Source organism: Myiozetetes cayanensis, unplaced genomic scaffold (genome assembly GCF_022539395.1).
Source record: "Myiozetetes cayanensis isolate MyiCay16 unplaced genomic scaffold, myiCay2020 scf5-8, whole genome shotgun sequence".
Lineage (NCBI taxonomy): Eukaryota > Metazoa > Chordata > Aves > Passeriformes > Tyrannidae > Myiozetetes > Myiozetetes cayanensis.
The window spans coordinates 45,024,638-45,045,067 of record NW_026087742.1 but is presented as its reverse complement, the minus strand read 5'-3'; the positions used below and the strand labels follow the sequence as shown (position 1 = coordinate 45,045,067).

Below are 20,430 nucleotides of genomic sequence, written 5' to 3'. Positions count from 1 at the left end.
TTATTGTAGATCATCTCTTGAAATCAGTTTGATTTTAAGCATGCAGTATTGGAGAATTACCTATGTAAAATGTTTGCAAGATCACAACTCTAGCAATGTATGGTAACTGAACTTGGGGTATGAAATCAGTACACAAGTAAACTGTGGATTAAGCAACTTGCTGACTGCCAGTTTTCCTGGAGTAATGACCATCAAGCTGTCTGCCGTGTTTTTTCTGGGGAATAAGCAAAAAAACCCAAACAAAACATAGCTTTTTGGAGTCTTTGGTAAATTAGAGAGGTTTCTGTGTAACTTTAAGCACAATTAGCTAAGTTAAAACACTTGAAAGTTTAGAGTTGTTTACCCATTAAGACAAAGTGGAGAAATAGGCAAAAGTTTATGGGAACAAAAGTAGGCTGCTGATGCCAGTGAAGTATTTTCCAAAACTTTTCAGCACAGGATGAAACCACCACATGATCCCATGTAAGAATACTGTAGAAGAAAGTAGTCACAAGTACTCAATATCCTCCCCGGGTAAACAGCTCCTAGTTAGGGGAAATGAGCCTGGGCTTGGTTGTATGCTAATTGCTTTTCATTACTATGTGTTAGCAAAGCTGTTTAATACTTGCTATAAAGCCTGGATTTCAGTCTCTCTCATTTAATACCGGACTAAATCTGAACTAATAAGCTTTCAAAATCTTAGAGGTTCCAGTAAAATGATATTTGGCTAAAAGTTACGTGTTGGTTTCTATTAGTAACAGTTGTGTAGCTTTGGTGCCCTAAACAATGAGAAAAGCAAGATTGATGAGAAAAGAGAATATGCTTCATTGGGATATTGAAAGATTTAGTAGAAACTGAAGTGTTGAAGGGTTTCTTAGGCTTCAGAACAATGAAATAATCTAAATAATTTCCAAGTGGATTTTTGTATTTTGCTTAAGTATTGGAAAATCAAGGCATAAAATATTATGCATGGAGCAGGATAGCTGTTATTTCAGAGTTTCTTAGACAGCAGTATCTGTGACTAAAGGATGAACACTGAACAAGAGCTGTTTATGAGCAGATTGATAGCAGAATTTCTCATAAATGAAGCTTCTTCTCTTAATATGGTCAAGTATAGAGATGATACTGCAGTCTGCTGAAATTGACTGGTTGTAAAGGTGCAGCTCTCGCTCTTTGGTTAAAACAATTATTCTGGAATGTTATTTGCCTGTGGCTCTTCAGGACATTCAGAGTTAAAACTTTCATCTAAGTCATGTCCCTGCTAGGAAAATTACCAGATGCTGACAGGGGGTGTCAGCAGTGCCTCAGCTGAACATATGCTGCATATGGCTTGGCTGCAGGAGTGGACAGGGAGGCCCTGTTCCCTGCTGCTGCAGAGACTGGTGAAGACAGGCTTTAAACCAACTGATTACAGCACAGTACTAGACATTAGCCTTTATGCAGTGTTCATCCTAGCAATGAGACTGACTAACTATTCAAGCATACATTAGCCTGCCAAGATTTTTGCAGCATCAAAAATGAGTTAGGTGGCTGGCATCTTTTCTGAGTTATGTTACAAATGGTTGTTTTGAGGTAGACAGCAATCCCAGTATCTCTGCATCAAGAGTATATTTGTATTATTTTGTGGTGAGGCTGTAATTGAAACTGAATCATAGATTGAATGCAAAGCAGATTAAAATCTCTAGTTACCTTAATGATTGATTGTAATCTTGGAACCTGACACAACAATGCTTCATAAAAAAATTAAATTAACTATTTTATGGAGGAAGTATTTTCCTACTTTTCCAGAGAATATACTGAAAAATATTTCCTGTTTGTGACATTGCCACAGAATTTGGTGATTATTTGTGTTTCTTTTGTGAATCTGCTACAGGGACCCACACAGCACCACCACCCACACACCCACCTCACACCCACACATTCTGGCACCCCCTGTCAGAAACACAGCACACAGGAATTGCTGAGGGAAATTGCATGTTCCACCAGCCATTTCCAATTCAGAGCACTCTTGGGCAGCTCCTGAGAAAAATTTCAAGTCTGGAGCCATTTCAGGAGTCTTGTTGCTTCTGGAAAGTGTTTCCAACTCTCCTTCCTGTGCTTTCCTCCCTGCTCTTGGATGCTTACTTCCATCTCCTGCCCAGCAACAGCTCGGGTGCACCAGGGGAGCTGCTTCAACTCACAGCCTGACAGGAATAAGCAGAAGGCATGTCCAGCATCTCTCCCCTCAGGTGGTAGGTAGCATGCTCTTAGACCGGTGGGAGCCATCACTTCTACCCTCATCCGTAGGGACCAAGTAGATGGAAGGAGATGATGTGAACAGGTGTAGGTGATCTATGAGGAGCGACAGCTTCTCTAGGGTCAGCATGTGGTAACAGACAGCAAAGCACGCCATTCCTGTCCTGGCATAGAAACAAAGTTTGCTGAATTATGACATGAAAAGCAAGAGGTAGGAAGAGATTTGACTCAGGTATTTGGTATTGCTTAGATAAAAGACAGACCCTGGGACAGAATTAGTGCAAACTGCCTCCCTTTAGTACTGGAACTGGAAACATGGCTCACATCTCCAGCTTAGTAGTTTAATTATGTACACGAGGCTGTTGAAGGAATGGCTTTTGAGGTTTTTCTTAACCAGTTTTCTCAACCTGAAGTTTAACAAGGTCTTTTTAAAAAGCACAGTGCCACTGACAGGAACCAAAGTGTCCATTTTGCTGTTTGCAATGTTTAGGCAAAGACAGGTCACCAACATAAATTAACTTTTGTAGTAAGGCTACGTGTAATCTTTCAGGTTCAGAGCTATCCTGCACTCTTACAAGACATAAATTATTAGCCAAATCTGCAAATTCCAGTTTAGAAGATTAATGGGCCATCATCAAAATAATCGAGTCTTGAAACAGGCACTTGAATCTGAACTCTTTTAAAAAAATTGGAATTTAGGTTTTGTCCTCTGCATGGGTAGATAATGGATTATTTTCCCCATGTGTACACTTTATATAGCTCTCATCACTGTAAGCATCAAAGTGCCAGAGAAGCATTGATGGATTGGTCCTTGCAGACTCATAGGTTATAAGGTACTACTCCTGTCATCACATATTTTACACATATGGCACTTAGCTGAGAAAAGTATGCCGAACTGCCAAGGTCAGAGAGAAACAAAATCCAGAATCTGTCTTCCCCAGTCATAAAGACATCTTTCCTGTCTGAAATGGGGGTTTCCTTTTTTCAGATAATTTACCATTACTTTTGGTGCTGGTAAAATCCAGAGTTGTTTTACCACTAGTCATAGGAATATGGGTGTCTAAGCCAATAGCCATAAAGGGCTCTTGGAGCAGTGGTTCCAGTCCACCCACTTCAGGCAATTATGCCATTTGGTACCTTAGATAAACACAACTAACTCCATCTCAGGCTACTAAAGTTTGGTTTTCTTCCACGCTTTTCTAATAGGAAGACAGTTGCATGATTCCAATGTCTGATCTTAAAAATAATCATCTGATTTCCCACCAAAATGTGACTAACTTTTGCAGCTGCAATATCTTACAGAGGCAGTCAGTATTTATTATTTGTATTGATTCAAAAAAACAATTGTAATATGACAAACAACATAAGACTGCAAGAGATTTCCTTGACTATCCTGCAGACACACATTCTAGTTTAATATATATGGTTGATTTTTTTTTTTTTAACAGGACAGGTAGACTAGACTAAAATATAGATTTGCGTCTTGATTCTATATCCAGACAAATAAGTTTTCAAGTGAGCAGCATTGTGTGTTTTCTGCATCTTTAAAATTAGGTAACTTCTTTTCCAGACAAAGTAAGCAGACAGTTTTCTTAAATTTGATTATCCATGCTTTAAAAAATACTCTTGATTTTAGCATTAATAATGACAAAAAAATTAGTTACTACAACAGCAGAAAAACAGAAGAATGACTGTTAAATGAAGGCTTATTATTGCTTTGAAGTTTTCAGGCAGGATAAATTCAGAGAACAAATGTTATTGAAAAGACCCAGCACATAAATGTTGTAGCACTTCACTGTCATCTGCTTTGCTCAAATTATTTTTTCTAGCTTTTCCATTGCATGGCATTCTTGATAGAGTAAATTAAAACAGAAAGTAGAAAATGACAAACAAAAGGTAAAATCAGCAAGATTTTTTTTGTCTGAGAAAGAAAGAGAAACATGGTAGAAATGGTAATTCAATCTTCTTGCACAACAAATATGCCCATGAATGTTAATTTAGTTCAGACTGTAACACAGATAGCAAGTTTGTCATTGTGGAGAGAGACTAAAGAAAGAAAAATATTGATATTAACTGAGAAAAAAAATCCAAATGAGTGCGTGGTTCTTGAATCACATGAATCAATACCAAGTAGGAGCCTCCTAACAGCAACAAGAAGCCCCAGTCCTTCCCACCAAATGCAACCTGTTTCCTCTTCTCTTAATCTTACTAAGACATTCACTGTTCTACCCTCATGAACGAATCAAAAGCTGTAACTGCTCAGGGGTTTTTGCTCAGGCTGCAATGGAGTTACCCAAGGTCTGCAGCCACCCTGTAACCAGTTGGGTATTTCTGTTGTGTCACGCTGGGCCAGTTCTTCTGCTGAGACCTATTATTTTGTTATAATAAGCATCACAAGCACCATGATTTTATGTAACTACATAATTTCTACTGATATGGCATCATTCCTAACAAAGCCCACTATCTGCTTCAGTTTTAAAGCATTTCCAGCTTTTCTGGTATCTGACAGACACAGAACCTCTGCAGCACTGCTGTATCCCTGCTCCCTTCAGCGCAGCTGAACGATTTAAGCGAGCCTTGAGTACTGCTTGTGATTCCTTCCTGAGTCCAGGGAGAAGCACCATCACTTTGAAATCAAATAAACCCGTGCACAGCCCCTTGCTGTGGCTCACACACAAAAACGCTCTGCACTGACACTCCAGCCCCGGTCTGAGTCGTTCAGACATACACTGCAGGTGGTCCTCAGCCCTGTAACTCCTCAAGGCCCTTTCTCTATGTATTTAGTCTTCCACTGATTTTTTTTTCCCCTCCTGGTTGCATAACAAGGCACCTTCATATCCTCAGGTAATTTTGGAAGAACAGTTTTGAATAGAGAAGAGGGGATGGCAGGGTAATTAAGTGGGTGGGGAAGAAGGTTGATAAAGAGCTCCTAATTGTCACTTTTAACATGCTATTATTTCGAGCAAGGAAAATAAATACAGAATGGCTGTAGGGCCATCAGACTCCGCAGTCAGGGGTGTGACATGGAAAAGGATGGTAGGTAGAGCAGAGAAGGAAGAGAAAGCAAAAGTCTGCAGAGTGGTACAATCCTAACTCTGAAACCTCATCCTTTCTTGCCATCTACTCCCTTTCATTTCAATATGCATCCATCTAACAGAAAACCTAATGTAACTTCTTTCAAGACAAAAAGAAAATGAAAATACTTAGTGTATGGAAAAAAAAAAGAAGAAAATAAATTCTTGACTAATCTCTTTCTTCCTATTTCTGTCTACTTTTCATCTCCACAGTCCTTTTCCATACTACTTCTTATACTTTGTGAGACACAAAATAAAGGTGGAATTCAGTCTTCCTAATTGGTAACTGGAAGTCTTCTTTATGTTAAAACACAATGATTTGTTTATTGGAAACTGCTCTTCTGTAGTACCAGCCATCTCTCCATGTCATGCTGTCTGAATAATGCCTCTTGAGGATGGGGAGAAAGAATAGCATCACAGTCAGACCCCGTGGGGTTATAAATAGCAGTCTAGCTGCCTGAAAGGCTGAAGCCATCATTAAGTTGCATGCAGCTGTAGTGGTGTAGGTGGGTGAGTAAGAGCAACTCGGAGATGGGATAATGGTAACCTGGTACACAAGGGTCATTTTTCATTGATGGCGTCACTCCACTGGACTATTGTGCTCTCTCTAAATTGGTCTCTGTGTTTAACAGAGTTGAAAAAGCTCAGTGAAACAGTCTTGGCAAAGCACATTTGAAAGAAGATTAGAGGGCCAAACAGTTTGTTGTGTATCGTGATTTAGACCAAATTGTGATAAACTTTTCTCATTTGGGTCAGTAATTGCTTTTATCAGCAACAAAGCAAATGCAAGTGGAACTGGTCTTTCAGAAGCAGCACACCAGCCTTCTGCATGAGGGCAATGGGGACTTTCACTGGGCAAATTAAGAAGTTAATACAGCAATTTAACAGGCTGTCCTTTCAGTGTTTCTCTTAGCAGTGTGATTCATTTTGTCATCTTGAACTTTTTCAGTGCCAAGATGACAAAGGTCTTGGTTTTGGAAAATCCCTTTCAATTTATTATTACTAGCTTGGTTGTAGATATACACAAATAGAAAAATCCTACACTAATTTCATGTTATATAAGAAACAGATGAAAATAATTAGCAGCCTATGTTAGTTTGAGCTTGCATACACAAACACATTACTCTTCCCTTATTTCCAAACTGGACAAATGGAGATCTTGATCCTACTCCCAGTGAAGTCAGTGGGGGAGTTGCCATTAGCTTCAGTAGATATATGACTCAGCTTAATTCCCCCTGTGGGACCTGTCAGTGTGTAAAGATTCCTTGGAGGTTAATTGCTTGCAGAAGAGTCTTTGCCTGGGATCTAAAAGGAAGGTGCAAATTGCACAACTGGAGCCTTAGATATGTACTGCAGCCTGGAAAAACACTGTCATTTAAAGCAAAGGGATCTCTTCTTCCAGTAATCCTGCATCTTAATAATTAAATTTTGTCACTTATTAATTTAGAGTATGTCTTAGAGAGTCACTTCCTTTGCCATCTTACCCAATAGCTGTGGAAATAGGACAAATCCTTTTACGTTTTCCTGAAATGATTCCTTTTGGCTCTTTTTGTTTGTACTCTCCTTTAAGAGTACCTTTTTTAAAAAAATCACTACTTTGAAATAGAATTTTAGAAATTGTTTATAAAAGAAACATGAAAGAACAGTGTTGAGGGAGTAGAAGAGAGGATTTCTAAACTAAGTAGATACAATAATTCTCATTTAGACTTTTTAGATTTATGTGAGTGATTTCATTACATAAATGTGCCCTTTGCTATTCTAAAAAAGCTAAGAGATGCATCAGTGCCAACTAAAAGTTGGGGGGGGGGGAGATTGTTCTTTCATCATTAAAACTCTATCTTCTTTTTCCTATGTCACATTTTTTGTAATCCTTTCCCACCTGTATTACATTTGGAATAATCCTTCTCATTCCTTGTCACATGTGCATTAAACCTCTTTTAAAGTACAGACTTAGAGCTTCTAAAACAAGCATTTCATTTTTGTACTGCTAAGTGCAATGTCAAAACACTATTAAAAATCTCACGCATATACCAATCTGGAATTTGTTCTCAAAGTTCCTCTCTTCATAAATTACTGTACTTGGTCAACCATAACATGTACTGCTGGCACTGCTCCTCTGTTCGCTGCAGCCTTTGTTACTCATCTGGAGGTAAAAATATTACTCATGTGGAGCCTGTAAATAACACAGTATGTAGCTCAGTTTTTCAGAAATACCTCTGCAAGTGCTATGAATTTGTCCTTATTACGAAGCATTCTCAGTGGCAAAGAGTATTAATATTCTCATTTTGCTTTTTTATGACAGTAGAAAAACCTTAATATAGGAAGGACCTTAATATAGGAAGGAATAAAGCAACTTTAGTTTCTAACTTTGAGAAAACACTATGGCTTGCTTTTCTTCAAATATTGTAAGAAACTAAAAAGTGTTCAAGCTTATAGTCAGAAAAGGGATTTTTCTTTTTCTCACGGCAGTCCTGTTGGTAAATTTTACTTTGCGTCATTTTACTAGACCTTGGTGTCCTGAGTACTATATAGATTTACCAGCCTTTAAAAACCACCACCACCACCACCATCACCACCAAAAACAGATTAAGAAAAGATTTGGGCAATTATTGGTCTCCAGTACGGGAAGTTAATCCTGCTCTCAAACACACTCCTTATTGTACTGCATCTGAGCTTCTCTGAATACTATATGCATATGGAAGGACAGACTGAATCAATGAAGCTGCAGGAGTCAGAAGAGAGTTTTAACATACTACCAGTAGAAAAGCTATGATAAGCAAGTCTGGAAGATTAAAACTATTTACTTTTAGAAACTTGTCAAACAACTAATTGACTAGATACTGTTATCTCTGTAATTACAATTTTCAAGGTATTTCCTTTATTAAACATAGTGACATTTAAAGAATACAACATACAACATATATTCTTACTTAATTATCTGAAGTGAGTTTTAGCATGGCTTTCTAAGGAAATTAAGTTCTTTGGAGCACTTCGTTAGTCTGTCAATACCTTCTTCTGTCATTTCTAGCTCTTCAAGCCTGTTTAGCCTGCTGATGAGTTTCAAATATGTTTAAAAGACTGGTTCAGATCTCAGTTATCAGGATTTCTTAAGTTTCAGACACACTGCTGGCAAGATAAAGGAGAGACCTAAATTAGGTGGCTTAATTCAGATCAATAGTTTTCTCTGCTTTGTCGTTTTGTCCAACTGTTAGATAGAGGACATCTGAGGAACTGGGGGTTCCCTTCTCTGAGAGGGCTTGAGGATTGAAAAGTATACTCAAAATGAGTATGATGCATACACCTGTGATATTTATGGAAAGGAATGTACAGAAACACAGGAACATAAATCCATTGAATTTCAGGCTTGAATAATGCTGTTAGAAGTTATCAAGTGACCAGCGCAAACCTGTATAGATACCAGGGAGAGTGTGAGACAAATTTATAAGACTTGTGCAAAGTGATTTTAAACTTAATTTCTGACATACTTTTTGTCTCATATAAGTGAAACATTTCTCATAATGTTACTACTAACGGCCATTCTCTTGGCCATTTCATCACCTTTACTGAGTCCCCCTTCAGAGACTTCCCTTTCCCAAGGTCTGAAGCAGACAGTTCTTATCTGCACTGACTTGAGAACTTCCTCTAGACAGTCCTAAGCTAATACAGATGACCAGCCATGGTCCATATGAGCTGTCTCCATACAATGTCAGCACTTCCAGCTTTAATCTCCATTTATGTTTCCTTTGCTTCCCATGCTAAGCACTGTAAAGCAACCAGTTTGCCCCTCATTGGAGTCATTATTCCAAACTCCCTTATTCCATGAGGTGGCCCAGAAAGCTGTGGCCAGCAAGACCAGGGCTGGTGGCAGGCTGTGCCTGCTGCTGCTGACTGCTGGAGAGTCCTGTGGTCACTCCCAGAGTTATTTGCTACCTCATTTGACCTGCGTCCCTTAAGCCCATTTGTTTGCCTCATCCCCTAACTACACCTTGCCTTTGACAGCGTCTGTACTGCTCTCCAGAGAAGTAATTATACAGCATGTGCAGTCATACCAGTCTCGGAGGAGAGGCAGTGGGGCTGATGGCCTTCGTTAGTTCTCTAGGGCGTCTCTTCTGTCATACAAATGAAAATGGGACAAGACAGAGTGTATCTTACCTGAGCTACTTTAAAATAGTTTTAATTATGTCTACACTTCTAGTCCAAGAAATATTTTTAGACAATAAACTATTTGAGCAAGGACTACCATTTGTTATGGGTCTTTGTCAGGAATCATGACAATGGCTTTAAGACACGGTCTCACAAAATCTTCCTTGTAGTAGATGAACTCTGTTCTGACTGTGCATAGAATGTTGTTCTTGCTATAAAGTCTGAGGAAAAGCAGCAAGCCAAAAAGTTGTCCAGGTTTTGGACAGAAAGGTAGCCTGGTAACCGATCATAAATTTGGCCAGTGAACCGTGCTATGACCCGCCGCAAGTAGCTCGGGTGAGCAGAGCACACGGACCTAGAGTCGCGCGGTGAGCGCCGAGGCGAGGCGGGGCACCATCGAGGAAATTTTGGAGGCACTAAACGTGGTCATCCTTGCGTGGCCGAGTGTTTTCCATGGCAGGGAACCGCCGTCGCGCACGGCAGAAGGAAGGGAGGCTGCTTCTCAGGAGCTGACGCGCTGGAGACCCGGCGGGAGTCACTTGGGGGCGGTCACTCGGAGCAGACTTTGCCGAGGAGCGCTCGGGGCGGGGGCGGCCGGGGGTTCCCGCCCCGCCCCGCCGCCGCTGCCATAGCGATGCGGGAGCGGGCGGCGGCGGTGGGGACGCGGTCTGGTGGTGGCGGGGTGCCCCGGCTCTCCCCAGGTAAGGACGGTGCTCCGGGGCCGCCTCCCGGGGAAGCTGTTGCAGCCTCCACGCTGCGAGCTGAGTTTTTGATCTCATCTCATCTCATCTCACTGTGTTTGTTCTCCCGCCTTTCCCTCGCTCCCCTTCTGCACCGCTCAGGTGCAGTTTCTCCCAAAGCCGCTTTGTGTGGGAACTTCTCTGCCGAGAGCAGCGCCTTGTGCTCTTTTATCGTTCGGTGTTTTTTTTCCCTCGTGGAAAGCTGCGAGCGGTACAAGGGTGCAGGGGCAGGCCGAGGGCTGGTTGCCCGGCGGGCTTTTGTCCGGCCCCGGGTGCCGGAGCGGCGGGGCTGGCCCGGCTCTGCCCTGCCTGAGCGCCCGCCGGGCTCCGCCGTGACCCCGTGAGTGAAGGGGATTAAAAACCAGCGGCAAGGGAGAGTTCAGGCGTCTCGCTGAAGCACAAGCAAGTCCTTTTATCCGCGGATGAACGGAGGTTCGCAAAACTTTCCAAGTGCGCTGAGGAGGGAGCAGCCTTAAAAACAGCAGGCACGGGCTGCGCCGCTGCCGCGTTTCACGGGGAGGTGGCGATTGCCTGTGCGGGACCCGCCGGGCGCCCCGGGCCGCTCGCTGCGGTCTCCCCGTGATGGGAGCCTGGGCGGGCTGGTGCATCGCCTGCCGCTGCGCCTCCGCATCGCCCGCAGCCCCCATCCCCGCCGGCCCCCCGAGCCCCCGCGGCCCTTCGGGTGGGTAGAAGACAAGGAAGGGGCCGGGGCTGCCGCTTTCCGCTAAGCACAACTGTGTGTTTTCTCTCCTTGTTTCGGGGCGAGGAGGGAATCCCCCCTTCGCCCCCACCTCACCGTGGCAAATTTGCGAAGATCCCACTACCCGTTGCCGAAAGAACCGTGAGCTTTGTTTTTAAGGTGGAGCAAGCTTCAGACTGGGCATCCTAGGGGTTTTGAGACGTTGTGTAGCATGGTGGGGCAAACCCGGCAAAGACCCCTGGCATGGCCGCTGATCCAAACAGTGGAGTGTGATTTGGGCTGCTGGATCTCCCATGTCTAGCTCAGCGGGAGATCCCTTATACAGCGTCTGCTAGACACTCCAGTCACTGTCGGATTTAAGTTTTCATCTCGCTGTCAGGACAGGATAGGGTGGCTTCTGGGTGTATTACTTCTGATTCTTGTCTTCTTTGGTAGGGAAAAATACTTTGCTGTGCACTTGTAAGTTTTTGGGTTTTATTTACCTGCGGACAGATGAGACTGTAAAGTGTCACATAGCCTTCCGACAGCAGGAGGCATAGGAAAAGTTATGTATGTTTTCATCTCTTTTGCCTACTGTTTGAGAATTAGGTGTCACTTGATGAACATGATTGTTTTTTTGAATGAAAACAAATATGTGTCTTGGGGCTGAGCATTTGAGGAGGAAGACTGGACTGCTGTTGTTGGGGATTTCTTTCTCTAAGTGTGTATGAGGATTGTATTTACCATTGTAAGGTAAGTGTGGTAGTCATACTGAATTTATTAGCTGATTAAGCATTAGAGAAACAAGTACATATTGAAATTATTCTGGTCTCTTAAATTGCTAGCAAATTCAGTTATTATACTTTGAGGAGTTATGAATACCTTCTCTGCACCCCTGCAACACACCTTTGTTTGGCATAAAAGAACTCCTTAATTTTGTGCTTGTGTTTGTTTCCTGTAACAGAGCTCAAGCTTCTTTTAATTGGGTACTTTGTAAGGAAACGTCTTAATGGTGGCTTTTGTTTTCCTGGTGCAGGCAGTGCCACCTGAGGAGCTCGGCTCACCCAGTGGATGTGAAAGCAAGACAAACCAAGGTGCAGCAGATGAGGGGGAGGCAGCGAGATCGGCTGCTGGAGACAGCAGTGTCACTTTGAGCTACCCCAGCCTCAGGCTCCGTGCGTACAGCATCGAGAGCATGACAACATTTCCAAATGGCTGTGGAAATGGCACCGTTACTTGTATAGTTATGGATAATAAAGAGCCCCAAAACCAGACTGCCTGTGTCAGTCGTAATGGGGGACACAGCACCAGCAACAGTCATGAGGAAGAATTTCAAGAGGATAAACTCAGCCCTTCCAAAATCATGCGCTTCTTCACCACCCCTCGGAAACGGGCTAATTCCAGCTCTGACAGGCCTCGTTCTCTGGTTTTGATGGGCAACTCATCCACGTGGAATGCCTTCTCTTCCATCAGAAAAATGGGTTCTTTCAAGAAGTTGAAATCGTCAGTTCTGCAAGAAGTTAAAACAAGGGAATGCTCAGACATCGTAAATGAGAATGGCGTAGGCAAACATGGCTCAAATGGGGCAGTGGTACAAGTTCAGACTAACAGGTATTCCTATTCGGGGCCTCTACATGATTTCCAGAACGCAGTGGATGGTTTAGCTTCTGACTGCTCTGATGTGGAGGAGAGCGATGAGTCTTTCCTGAGGAACACTCATCGTTCGCGCAGCATCAGGCGGGCTTATGGTGCTGGCCGCATAAACTTGCTAGACACAGATAAAGTCCAGAGTCATCACAACTGTGTTAGGCCAACATCACCTGTCATTGCAGAACCAAAGATCTGTGAGATTTTGGTGAAAGACTCTGAAAACAACAGGATGATTTATCGGAGAAGCAAAAGTTCAGATAATTTGAACTTTCTGAAAAAAAGTTCATTCAAACGGAAGTCCACCTCAAACCTTGCTGATCTGAAGGTTGCAAATGAAAAACAGATGCCAACAAGGACTGTGAGTGTTACTTCTGCTGACTCAGACAAAAGTGGTGGAAACCCTGAGAGGAGATCCAAACGATGGAAGAGCCCTATCAGGGCAAAGGATTTTGACCGAGTTTTGAAACTTGTCAGTAATGTTACAGATGTCTCATGGAAGAAGGATGCCTCTAAGAGCACGGCTCCTCCTCCCGTTGAGCAGTCCCAGAGAACAAGGTCAAACAGCAGACTGCACGATGACTACTCCCGCAGGGTTTCCAGCAGCACGGATCATGACAGAAAGAGATGCACCTCCCCAGTATCCAGTCCAGACTCTTCCTTGCAGGGAACACCTTGTCTGCAAAGCCCTGTGGTTGCTCAGGATAAAGAGGCCGAAATGAATGTAGCTGTTGCTGAAGACAAAAGCCTCAGGACGTCAGCGGGTATCCTAGACTCTGATAGCTTATCACCCACACTGAATGACATTAGTCCATTTCCCAATGAAGTCTTTTATTCGGACTCAGATGAACCAAAAGCTACCCAGCAGTCTACAGACGAAGCTGAAAACCCTCACGTTCCAGTCAGGCCGATTACTCCAAAGCCTCAAAGTCCTACAGCAGGGAAGGTCAAGTGCAGTATGAATTTCCAGTGTCAAAACCATCACAGCACATTGTCACTGAGCTCATCGGAGAGCGAGGAGAGAGTTGAGGTACCAGGGCTGAAGTTGGGAAGGAATCCTGTTTGCTTCCAGGACTCAGTGCAAACTGTGTACTACGATGATGGAAATGAAGACAGTGGCATAAGCAGCCACTCTCAACTGAGCCTCAATTTAGCCTCTGGTGCTGAAGAGAAAAAGGAAGAGGTAAGAAAGAAAGCAAAATCCTTCAGAAGCAATATATATATATATATATGTGTATATATATATATACACTAGGTTTTGTCTTTATTAATGCAAAACAATGCAAACTAATGGCTACTGCAGCTTTTTATTGCTAAAATATGCTGACAGCAATTATTTCCTCTAATATATTCTCTTTGGATGCTAATGTCAAATTATTTTTGCTCTGTGCATTAATATCAAAGACAGTTTTGGCAGCATAGTAATTCAAGGGCAGCTTATTGCACCCTGCAGAGACACCACCTTGTCATGTGGTCTTGTCAGATTTTACCAGCTTGAGCAGAGTCTGGCTGTATTTCCTTTGCAGATGAAAGGTCTTTAAGGAGTCCATATATTTTGAAGTAGTGTTGACTCACTGGAAAACACTTTGCCTGTGGAAACCTTGCAGAAGATGGTAATATTTGTAGAGTGCTGTGGCGTGAAAGACACAGTACAGAGGTTTAAGCATTTGGTTTTGTCCAGTGTTTTCACTGTGCAGTGATAGCCATGCTGAGGGTAAACTGCTTGGTTATTTATTTGCATGCCAATTGCAGACAGCAGTACTTTAGATGCTGGGCTACATGTGTTGCTACTGTTGTTCTGGTGAAGATACTGTTGTTTCACTGCGTCTAATGTATGATTTCACACTCTCGGTTGATGGGTAGATAGATATATTGCGGCACCTCTGAGGTAAGCTCACGTGGTAACACTGTGCCCTCACCTCAACCGTGGTGTGAGTTGGCACTGGAGCAGTTGCAGTGATTTGGCAGTGTTGGTGAAGAGCTCTCTGACATACCCTGCACTTGTCTGGAGCAGTGAGGCTTAGCTCAGCCCCAGTGATGTGCAGTAATGGGATTTTGAGCTACTTGGGGTGAGGTAGCAGTGAAAGGTTTGCTAACCATTGGGAAAAGTACACCTGGGCAAAAATCCCTCTGGATATATATGAATATGCAAGCCATTTGCAAAATAAGGCCAACATACCTCTTAAGCCACCTCAGTTTGACTAGAAGTATGTTAAACCTTAGGTATGAGATAGACAAAGGTAATGCTGCAGGTGCACAAGCTTCAGCCTTTCATGCTGTCAGGTTTTTTAATGTCTTTGAAGCTGTCCTAGTTTTAAAAGCCTGGCACAGTTTTTTCAAACTAGCTGTAAATATTTACAGAGCTTATCAGTATTGTCCTTTTGCTGGAGAAAAGTGAGTTTGTTTATTATAGTGTTTGCAGCAGTGGTAAGACAGGAAAAATAAACTCAGGGTGTATAATGTTTGGGCTCTGAGGTTATTCCTCTTCGGGACTCCTAGAACTGCTCCAGCCATCCATATTTTCCAAGACTCTCACTTGTATGCAAGGAAATACTTTCACACTGCCAGAAGAGGCGAGAGCCCTAGTGTGGATGTATGCCAGTTGTATTTCTCAGGAATAAAATGGGAGGTAGAATTAATGCTACTCATCTACCATCTAGTGGTGATCTGCTATCATGACTCAAGGGAAATTCAGCTGGTCCTTTCCCTTGATTCCCGACAAACCAATACAGTTTTTACACGAATGTGTGTTTATTGGGTGGATAAAAGTTACTGCAGTTTTTAGTTTTAACAGCACATTCTGTTATTATCTAACATGCAATTCAAGCTTTCTCTTTATATTATGACATATTTTAGGTTAATTTTGAGTGCCTTTCAATGCTTGCTTCAGTTGCCTTAAATACAGAGTTGTGCACTGGTGGCAGCTCTGGCTTTGTGTAGTGGGCAGGTGGACAGTGTGGGAAGGAGCCCTGCAGAAGATGGAGGAGGTGGTGGCCAGGGGATGGACCTCTTGGCTGTAACCCCTCCCTCTCCTGTGAGCACTACCTGGAGCCCTTGTGTTTGGCAAATAACTGTGACCACCCAGATGGTGTAGCTGCATCCAGACCTCTCTTCTAATCCAAAAAAGCAAAGTTTTTGGAGGTGGTAGCTGTGGATTGGAAACAGGAGCCGGGCAGGACAATGTTTACTTCTGCCTTACTATGCAAAGGATATAAACTCTGTCCTTTCTTTTTATCGCACATGCTCTTCATCCCATACACAGCCCTAAAGCTGTGACATTCAGAGCAAATTAAAAAAAAGGGAGAGTGGTATGGTTTCTCCCTACCATTTCTTTGGAGGGTTTCATTGCTGACTTCCTCCTTTACAGCATACTTCCCTCAGCATGGAGGTAGCTTGGTACCCAAGATACTTATGCCGGGTGATTTTTTAAATTGGAATGTATTCAGCCTATAGGCACTTTTATGAATGTTGCATACTTACACAGTGAGGTCACTGGGGATTGAACTTTTGACTACAATTGATTTTTAACTCCACCTTACCACCTCCACAGTACAGAACTGTACCAGCCTAGCAAGTTGTTCCTGTGACAGCCAAACTGTTTGTTCTCAACAATCATTTGAGATGTAGTGCTGAGCTATGCACATCCCACAATTTTTAGACTTTGTCTGAACCTTAAATACTCTGCGCTGTTTCCATGGATCTGCTTTTCTGTACGGATTTCATGTATAATGTATTCCAGTATAGCCACTAAAATCTCTGTGGCTTGGAGACATATTTCAGTATAAAGCTTAGAAGGTGCTAACCAGTCAGGCTCAAGTATGCTCTCTGTTCAGGACTGGCTGCCATAGCTGGAAGCAAATGTAGTTCATTCACTTACCCACTCATCTAGTAGATTAGTCAGCAAATAAAGTCTGTGGAACTTGGTCCATCTCTGTATTTTGCTAAATGTGGAAATTAAATATTTCTAACTTTTATTTTCCTAAAACTGTAAAGCTGATTTTGCAGTATCCACACAAATGCATGTATCCCTTCATCAGAATCGATGGTTTGTGGTTTGTTTTTTTTTTTCTTATGTGATTCAATCTTAAGATCCTGTGTCTTCTGTCACTTTGTTGGTTTCACCAAAATGCAGGATTTGGACTGGAGCAGGTGAAGTGTTAGGCCTTCTTGGTTCTACCAGAGGTTGCTTCCCAGGGAAGAGCTAATTAAGTGCAGCCTGAATCCATGCCTCAGCACTCCTTACGCTACAGAGGTGTCAGTCACCAAAGCTCATTTGTGACATCCCAGGCTTTGCCAGTGTCTGCTTCATGCCACTGTCATTTATATTCAATATGTTGCTTTTAAATAGCATGAAGAGGTGATTAAGTACAAGTTTGTATTTAGAGTGTTTCTTATAGTCTTTCACGAAGAGCAGCCCCATGTCACTGTAAATAATGAAAACCTAAAGTCTGATTTGGACTGGTGTGTGTCAGCCACTAAGACTGCCTGAACTGTTCTGAATTTGTTACAAAAAAATAAAAATCAAGTTATTTGACATTTCACCTAGTCTTTTGCAAGCTCTTGGAGTATCTGCTATTTAAAGTGCCTTACTGGCATCTGGCTTTGCAGTACACCAGACTTTTTATTACTTGAATACCTTATCTGCATGACCATAAGTGAATGATAAATTGAAGAGTTGACTCTGCTGTAACTAGGGTTGACTCACATTTTGCTTGCAGACAATACTTTGTGTTCTAAGACCTGTCCGTGACTCATTTTTATTCTTGCCATACAGAACTTAACAAAGCTTAACTTGGGGGACAGCTTATGGAGGCGAAGAGGAAGAAGAGCTGTAGGAGTGCAGATATGGAGAGGACTTAGCTCTGTCCTCAGGGTTCATCCTCCCTATTTCTTGCTTCAGAGAGTGTCCTCATAGTGAAGGACTAAAGGGTCGTGGCTAGATGTAGTTATTTTCAATATCCACAGGGAGCAAGCAGCAGCCAGGAGCTGAGAATGATCATCTTCAGTACCTGCCTGAAGTTCCTGAGTGCTGGGAATGAGCACACTGCTGGGAGCTAGCTGCTTTCAGCTCTCTGAACTCTTCCTTTTGGATTTATTCACCTCTGGTTCATTCTCATGCAGTTTAGAGTGTGGCTTAATCAACTTAATGTGTATAACTGAAAATGTGATAAATTGTGAAGGATAATTAGGTAAAGTAAATTAATGGGGGAAACTTCTTGAACTGGGTTTACTCCTAAGAGGCTTGTGATTTGGAGTGAGGGCTCACCACTCCAGTGGCACTCTGGTCTTGCTGGCTACAGGGCCTGGGGACAGAGCAGCAGAGCCCCATAACAGGCTCTCAACAGCATCTCACAGCAAACTGAGGTTTCAGTTAGACAAGTGACATTGGATTTGCACTAAACTCTGAGCTGCTCTCCACAAGTCAAGGATGTGTTCACACAATGTCCCCCAGTCACTCAAAGAGCAACTTCCAGAAGCACTTGCCCAGAGCTAAACCATAAACCACTGAGAATTGCCGCAAACCCAAATTACAGAATCCGTCACTGAAATAATGCAGAAGAGAGCCTTCAAAGGATATGAATATCTTCCTATTGCAGCAAAACCTCTTTCAGCTCACAGCAACAGAGCTGATGCCATTCAGTACAGCCTGTAATCATTTGTTGCTGTATCCGCTCCTAGGAAGAAGAAAAACAAGGCAGTCATGACAGCAATCTGAATTCTGCATCAGGTTAAATTTTAGACCAGATAACTCTGCAGTGCTGAATAAAATTGGACATTCCTGAAAACTGTAGGAAAGTACAGGAGTTACTGTCATCTCTGCAAAAATGTTTGTGGATGCTGGTAGAGCTCAGATCGACTCCACTGCAGTTAGCATCTCTGTTTTCTTGCTAGATTTGTGCACCTCTGCCTTTCCAGAGAGTCTGTATTTTACTCTGCTGTAGCTGTCCTCTGGCACCTCAGTAGTACCCATGTGTTGCTCACCCTGGGATCAGGTGTAATAATAGTAACCCAGAAAGTCAAATGGCACTTCTGGCCATGTGATTTTTTTTTTACATTGAGCAGGGTGTTGAGTTGTCAGCACTGAATATCCATCTCAATTCTAGGTGGCCGAGATGTCCAAATTGAGCAGGGGCAGCTATAGAGTTTCCTCTGAGCCACCTGCATTTCCCCTTTCCGGCATTTGGAGCCTGCTGGGCTGCTTGTGGTACTGGGTTGCCATGGCAGGGTGGGAGACGGGCTGGGTGCTGTGGGGAACCGAGCACAGCAGCTCAGCCACAGCAGCCTCTCCCCTTTTCCATGCTCTAGGAAATAATAGTTTGCAGACATAGAGTTGCTCAAGGCAGCTCCATGCCACTAAAGCTCCACGAGCTGGAGTTTGTGACTGCTGCAGGGACCTGCCCATGGCCTTATCCCATGATAAGGCTTTGCTCTGGAAGGGTGGAGAGAGTAAGGAACCAGAGGTCTTCAGTCTGGAGAGACACTGAAGAGATACAGATGCCTATGGCTTTTTATGTTTTGCTTTGTTAGCATAAAGTTCCACTTTCAACCTGTGGTTACCATCTGGCTTTTGAGGTTCGCCAGTGGGTATTACAAAAACAGAGTGGAAAAAGTTACTTGTTTTACCAAATAAAAGGAAATTTTTTTTTAGACCTCTTACTTGATCTGGGGTGTTCTGAGTCAATTTAGAAAATATTTAGGGATTTCTTTAGGGATTATTGATGCCTACACATCCTCTAAAAGAGGCAGAGGATAGAAATAGTCTATACTCTACATGCCTGCTATTCCAGTTGAGATACTGAAGTAAAGAAGGGGCAGTATAAGAGTGTCACCCAGCCATCCTGAAGTATCAGTCACCAGAAAACTAGTGGACATAGTTTTCTGGTTTTAGCACACTTGCATTTTTATATGACTGATGAGGTTATTTCTGCAAAGCAAATACATTTCCCTGCAAACTCCTCCCCTCTGCCAGTTGGAAATATGATAGCTGATTTGGTTTTGGAAATGAGTGAGAGGAAAGGACGAAGGAAATCCTTGAGGCTGAAGAGAAGATTTTAGAGTCATAAGATCTGCTTGTTATTTCCAGTTCAGCCCTATGCTTCCTCTGTGACTTACATGATTTAACTGCTCCTTATCTGTGCACTATGGATATTACAAAGGTGAACTCGCTAACCTTGGTAAGGCATATTGCTGAGAGGGAAAGCTTTTATGCTTTATTGTTGATTACGATAAGCAGGCTTTCAAGGATCAGGTTAAATGAAGCAAACCTGCATTAAAAGGCCTTAGAACATAGATGGCTAAATTTTGTTTGGAGTTGTATCTACATAGGCTGATCTTTAAATACAGATTTATAGATATGTTTGTTAGTTAGAACACCATAATTGCTTTGGTGTCAACAAATCCCAAGAGGAGAATTATATAAATTTTTCCCAATTTCTAAAACTTCCAAACTGATTGTTTTACCACAGCAGTTTGTGTTGCTAAGAAGGGTTGATTTTATCATGGCACAAAGCACAGCAATGTAATTTTCCTTTATTACAATGCACAGTGTTTCCTGCACTCATTCTAGGAGCTCATACTGGTATTGTGCAGCAGTATTCCTTCAGGGAGTATCCCTCAGAAGCAGTGCTCTGCAAATTTTTAAACTGTGGATCCACACAATTTTTTGGGGGGAGAAGGGGGAAAGAAAAGGCAGATTATCCTCCAAGCAGCTAAAACTTTTGTTAAATGTTGAATATGGTGGTATTACTTTGATTTCTTCTGCTTTGCTTGTTTGTGTAGGTGTAGTTGCATTTGTTCTTAAGCAGTTGTTTTTTTGCAGTTGTTTTATGGATTGTATTTTCTTGTCTTTCCAACCACCAGTTGAATAGCACTCTGTATTCTAGAGATAGATAATCAGTGCATTTATGTGGGGTGTTCTCAGAGGCTTGATAAA

The 20,430-nt window shown here is 42.5% G+C and overlaps 1 protein-coding gene across 5 annotated transcripts in view; it reads left to right on the top strand.

Annotated features, from left to right (window-relative positions):
- The window catches only part of SPATA13 (spermatogenesis associated 13), a 147,364-nt gene that overhangs the window by 90,868 nt on the left and 36,066 nt on the right, over nucleotides 1–20,430 (top strand). For 3 of the 5 annotated variants that reach the window (XM_050331564.1, XM_050331568.1, XM_050331565.1), the window contains exon 2: nucleotides 11,887–13,680. In XM_050331564.1, coding sequence (XP_050187521.1) covers nucleotides 11,887–13,680 — 1,794 coding nt within the window. Of the gene's footprint in view, nucleotides 1–9,995; nucleotides 10,133–11,401; nucleotides 11,604–11,886; nucleotides 13,681–20,430 lie in introns of those variants that run through there. The other 2 variants (XM_050331567.1, XM_050331566.1) reach the window with 2 other exon arrangements.